The following is a 4,675-nucleotide window of genomic DNA, read 5'->3' as shown; positions in this document are numbered from 1 at the left end:
AGAACTGTCCCCATAGGCTGTAAATCTTTACAAAAGCAGATCACCTTGTCTTTTCTCCTTCAGAGCCACTGGTGGGTTCAAACCACAGGCCTTTCAGTTAGCATGAGAGTGCATAACCATTGTGCCACCAGAGTTCCTTGTAAAATCAACTCCATGGCAGTGGTTTAATGAGGAAAAGGAAAATCTAGATTGGAACTACCAGAAGGAATCTAATACCCAGCCAAAACCAAACCAAACCCACTACCGATGAATAGATTCCAACTCATAGTGACCCTTTAGGACAGAGTAGAACTGCTTCATGGGGTTTCCAGGCTATAAATCTTTAAAGAAGGAGACTGCCTCATCTTTCTCCTAAGGAGTGACTGATGACTTTGAACTGCCAACCTTTTGGTTAGCAGCTGAATGCTTTAACCACTGCATCACCAGAGTGCCTGTATCACCCAGAGTCCCATCCAAATCAAGCTTGCCTCTAAGAATAAGGTACTGGCACCACAGTTTGTATAAAACGTGCCCTGCACACATCAATCTCTATGACTCAGAGCCAACTGTGGTGAAACGGTAAGACTTAAAGAACACGCAGCTTCAGAGAGCCAAGATAACCAAGTGAAAAAGCTCTAAGCTCAAAACACAAGAGACAGTTACTCAGAAAATTTAAACAAACAAAAGCCCTTATATAACAATATAAACTAAATATATAAATCTCAAATTAACAATTGAAATTATTTCCATTTACCTGATTGTTTAGAATTTCTTTCTTTCCACTGAATATTTTTGCATTTGATCTGGTTTTGTCTCTCTTTTCGGAGTCGTTCTAATCTTTGAGCTTGAAAAGAAATATTATAACTATAAGTTTGTCAATGAAAGTTTACTATAAACAAAGACATAATTAACTACCTTTATATGAATAAAGATGTTTTATATTGCATATGTAAGAAAAAAGTCATAAAATTTTAAAGGTGCCACCCCTGAAAAGCAAATACCAACAAAAACATGAAAATATTCTTGATTTATAATTGAAATTAGAGGATATAAAACATTAATAGAGATCATAAAGATAGTATTAACATGGAAGAGAATAATAAAATGTGAAAACTTCTGTGATTAATATGACATTTCATTATATAAATCATTAATAACGGTCTTAAAGGAATTTTAATGCACAAATGAACTGAAGTGAATATTACATTACAGGAATAAAATTACTGTTATGAATTACTCTACCCGTTTCAAAAATTAAAGATAAATGAACTCAGACTAGACTATTAAAGTTTTAAATATAAAATCCTTTATCTAAAAATCATGAAAATTATAAAATGTCAAAGCTATATAAATTAGCATAGCTTTTCTTCAGTGGGCTGAAACAGTTTATAGGTAGTAAAATAAATGATTTGTATCTATGTAACATTAGTCAAATCTTAAAAAGAACAATTTTTCTTTCACGAAATTTTAAGATATGTTGAAAAGATTAAAAAGTAAATTCCTTGCCCACTACAACACCCCACTATCTCAATTAATTATACCTCTAAGGACCACCTAAAGAAAATCCAACAACAACAAAAGAATTACCTAAAATTATGCATTTGTAATTATAATACCACTGGCTGATCAACCTTCAAAAATCAGTGAGTGGATCCTTTAAAGAAATAATGTCTGGCACACAACAACTGCTAAATACTAAGACCCCAATGGAAAAGAAAGTCACATGCTACCTCTTGAAATGTGTTTTCTCTTAATTCAGCTTCCTACCTTGGCACAAAAAAAAAAAAAAAGGGAGGCGGGAGGAAATAAAGACCTATATTTCTCTTCAACCCACTTTCAAGGCAGCAAGTCATACACTCTTGCCTGAGCACTGTGGTAGGGAAACAGTAAAACTAATCTTGCCAGAAATTTAAACTATGCTGGCAAAAGCATTCTGACAATGTCACTATATCTAACAAAATTCCGCTGAAGAAAAATACATTCAATTGCAATTAATAAATGTGAAGGGTACAGCCAAAGTAATATAATCATAAAGCTCTCAATTTAGCAGCATTCTCCTACTGAAATCCATTCAACCTGTCACAGACGATATCATCTCAATAACTTGCAAGGAAGTCAGTTTCAACTAGAGAACTGAGAATCAATGGCTCTAAATTATATTCAAACCTTCACTCAAATCCCATTTTGATAAAACTTCCTTTAGATACTAGGAAATGCTATTAATTATTTTTATCATGAGAGCAAATTATTCTTTGTGCATGTCACTGAAAGCTGAAATCTGAACCAAACCTTAATGTGCTCTCACTGTGAATCGTACCCAGCTCTCCCTGCAATACCTCTTTACGTACGTGTTATATTTGGACCATAAAAATAAACATTTATATATGTTCAGTGTTCTACTACATCTCCTGCCATTACTTCTCCTATGATTTAGCAGGTTACTGCTGTTGGTTAGTAGGTTATATTTTCTGATTATCTAAAAAATCATCATCATCATCTCCTAGAAAATCCTGCCATATTGGAACAACTGTAATATGTATTTTAAATTATTTATCTACCTAAGTATAGGCCTTGGTTCACCACATTCCCCTTGTAAGGCCTCCAAAAAATACCAACTGAAAAATGGGCAATGATAAGCTTTTTAAAGGTAATGACTGAATATATATATATATACAAAAGTTGGGCATTTTTAAACCACAAAAATCAGTGGGTAGTGATCAACTGAAATAAAGAAAGTATCAAAAACAGGTGCACCTTTTCTAAGCATACATCCAATTTAGAAATTCCTATTAAAAACCAACCCTAACAAACATTCATCTGTCCCTCCACTCTCACCTCCTCAATTCCTCCAGGGGAAAGAACTCTCCTAGGCAGCAGCCTGCACTCCTGGGCTGGTCAGTTCTCTTTATCACTGTTTATTATGTCAATCCGAAATGTGCATCAGCGTTACATCTACTGGAACTGTTACTCTCTGAAGACAATATAAAAGAAGGACCCTTCTCCTTCTACATGATGGCTTTTTAGGAACAGAACATCCAGAACATGGTTCTCCTTGCCAATCTTTTCTTCTTCTGTCTACTTCTCTGAAATAACATTCCAGAGCCCCTCTCCATTCACAGTTGCAGAGATGGAGATGTTGCTTAGACTCATTCTTAGTCTGACATAAGATCATATCATGTATGTTCTTACTAATACACAGAAACTTCCCCATTAATCCTATTCCAACATTATGCATTATTCTATAGAGATTTTTTACTGATTTAAAGCTCAGAAGACATGACTAAAAGGCAATTGTTTACCTGTGTTTGAGCGTCTTCTAATACCAAAGTCCCAACTTGAGGTAATATCGACTGACTGGGCATATACATAGCCCTGAGTTTCACCACTGCTTCCCTGAATTTCTGACCCACTGTCTCCAGGCATTGAAGGAGGATGAATCTTCTCTAGGTCAACATCATGATCAATGAGAACCATCTCACACATTCCCGTGTCATCACTGGTCACATGTGACTGTCGAATATGAGCTAGAATGATAGTTGGATTGTCCAAGAAGGCCATCCTTTCTGTGGGCCAATTTTCTTAAAAGGCTATTTTCTTCTCTTCATATTGTTTCATGGGCTCACCTACCTAGAAACATGATGTACACAGGAATATTTAAGAATAAGGCAGAAAATGACCGAATCATTTTTCAAACAAATTCAATGTGATAAAATGCCACCTTGAAAATCAACATTAATCCCTGTATCTGTGAGCTTAAAAGGATTAAGTCTACTCAAAGGAAATCCTTACAGACACTAGGAGCTACAGCTCTGGTCAATGAGATCTCCATGGAATGAGAGAAGAAGCTTTGCTCTCTTACAAAACAAGTAATAGTAACTCCTTGGCCACTCAGAGAACATAACTACTGTTAAAATAATAATTTTCCTTTCTTTCTCCCTTCACCACCATGCAGTCTTCTTATTACTTTATAAGGTCATGGGCAAACAAATTGTATTTTCCACAAATGATGTGCTAAAGGTATGAAACTGTATTTCATCAGTTTGCTTTCCCCGTCCTGCCACATGAGTGCAGAGTACCTAAAAAGGCAGAAGACGACAATGCTTGTCGAGTTACTTCTTGTTGTTGTTGTTGTTTGCCGTCGAGTCGGCCCGACTCATAGCGACCCCTCCTCGGGTTTCCGAGGCAGTATCACTACGGAAGTAGGATTGCCCAACCTTCCTTCCAAGGAGTGGCTAGTGGGTTTGAACCGCCAGCCTTCTGGTGAGCAGTCAAGTGCCTTAGGCACTATGCTACCAGAGCTTTTACTAGCAATTTGAAAAAAAGTACCACCAAAGTAATTTTGCTCAATAAACATATTATTTTCCTTTCTTTGGATTTAAAATACTATCGTGCTTTTAAAACCAATGTTATTAATCAAACTTGCCTGCTACAAGATTAATTTATTTTAGAAACCTAATTATAAGGACTGTTTACCAAATCCTATTAAAACTGTAATGATGTTTATTCTGGGAACGGGAATCAGTCCTCAGTTAAACAGGACTACTCGACAATAAAAATAGTATAGAATATTGGCAGGAACCTAGACTTAGAGGCAGATCTGGGTCCAAATTCTAACCTTTTCACTTGTTAGCTATGTGACCTTGGTCAAAATACTTAACCTCTTTGAGTTTCTGTTTTCTTTTCACATTAATAAAAT

At 35.8% G+C, this 4,675-nt stretch overlaps 1 protein-coding gene across 1 annotated transcript in view; it reads right to left on the bottom strand.

Annotated features, from left to right (window-relative positions):
• The window catches only part of MAPKAP1 (MAPK associated protein 1), a 256,579-nt gene extending 253,042 nt beyond the window's left edge, over positions 1–3,537 (bottom strand). The window contains exons 1-2 of the mRNA XM_042783048.1: positions 3,279–3,537; positions 734–823 (exon numbers count right to left, since the gene is read on the bottom strand). Of these exons, the coding sequence (XP_042638982.1) occupies positions 734–823; positions 3,279–3,537 (349 nt within the window). The remainder of the gene's footprint in view (positions 1–733; positions 824–3,278) is intronic.
• Between the last annotated feature and the right edge of the window lie 1,138 nt (positions 3,538–4,675).

The sequence above is a fragment of the Orycteropus afer genome, unplaced genomic scaffold, assembly GCF_000298275.1.
Source record: "Orycteropus afer afer isolate SDZICR_OR568_19922 unplaced genomic scaffold, OryAfe1.0 scaffold00611, whole genome shotgun sequence".
Lineage (NCBI taxonomy): Eukaryota > Metazoa > Chordata > Mammalia > Tubulidentata > Orycteropodidae > Orycteropus > Orycteropus afer.
The sequence above is the reverse complement of the archived record's forward strand: the minus strand, read 5'-3'. Positions and strand labels throughout refer to the sequence as shown.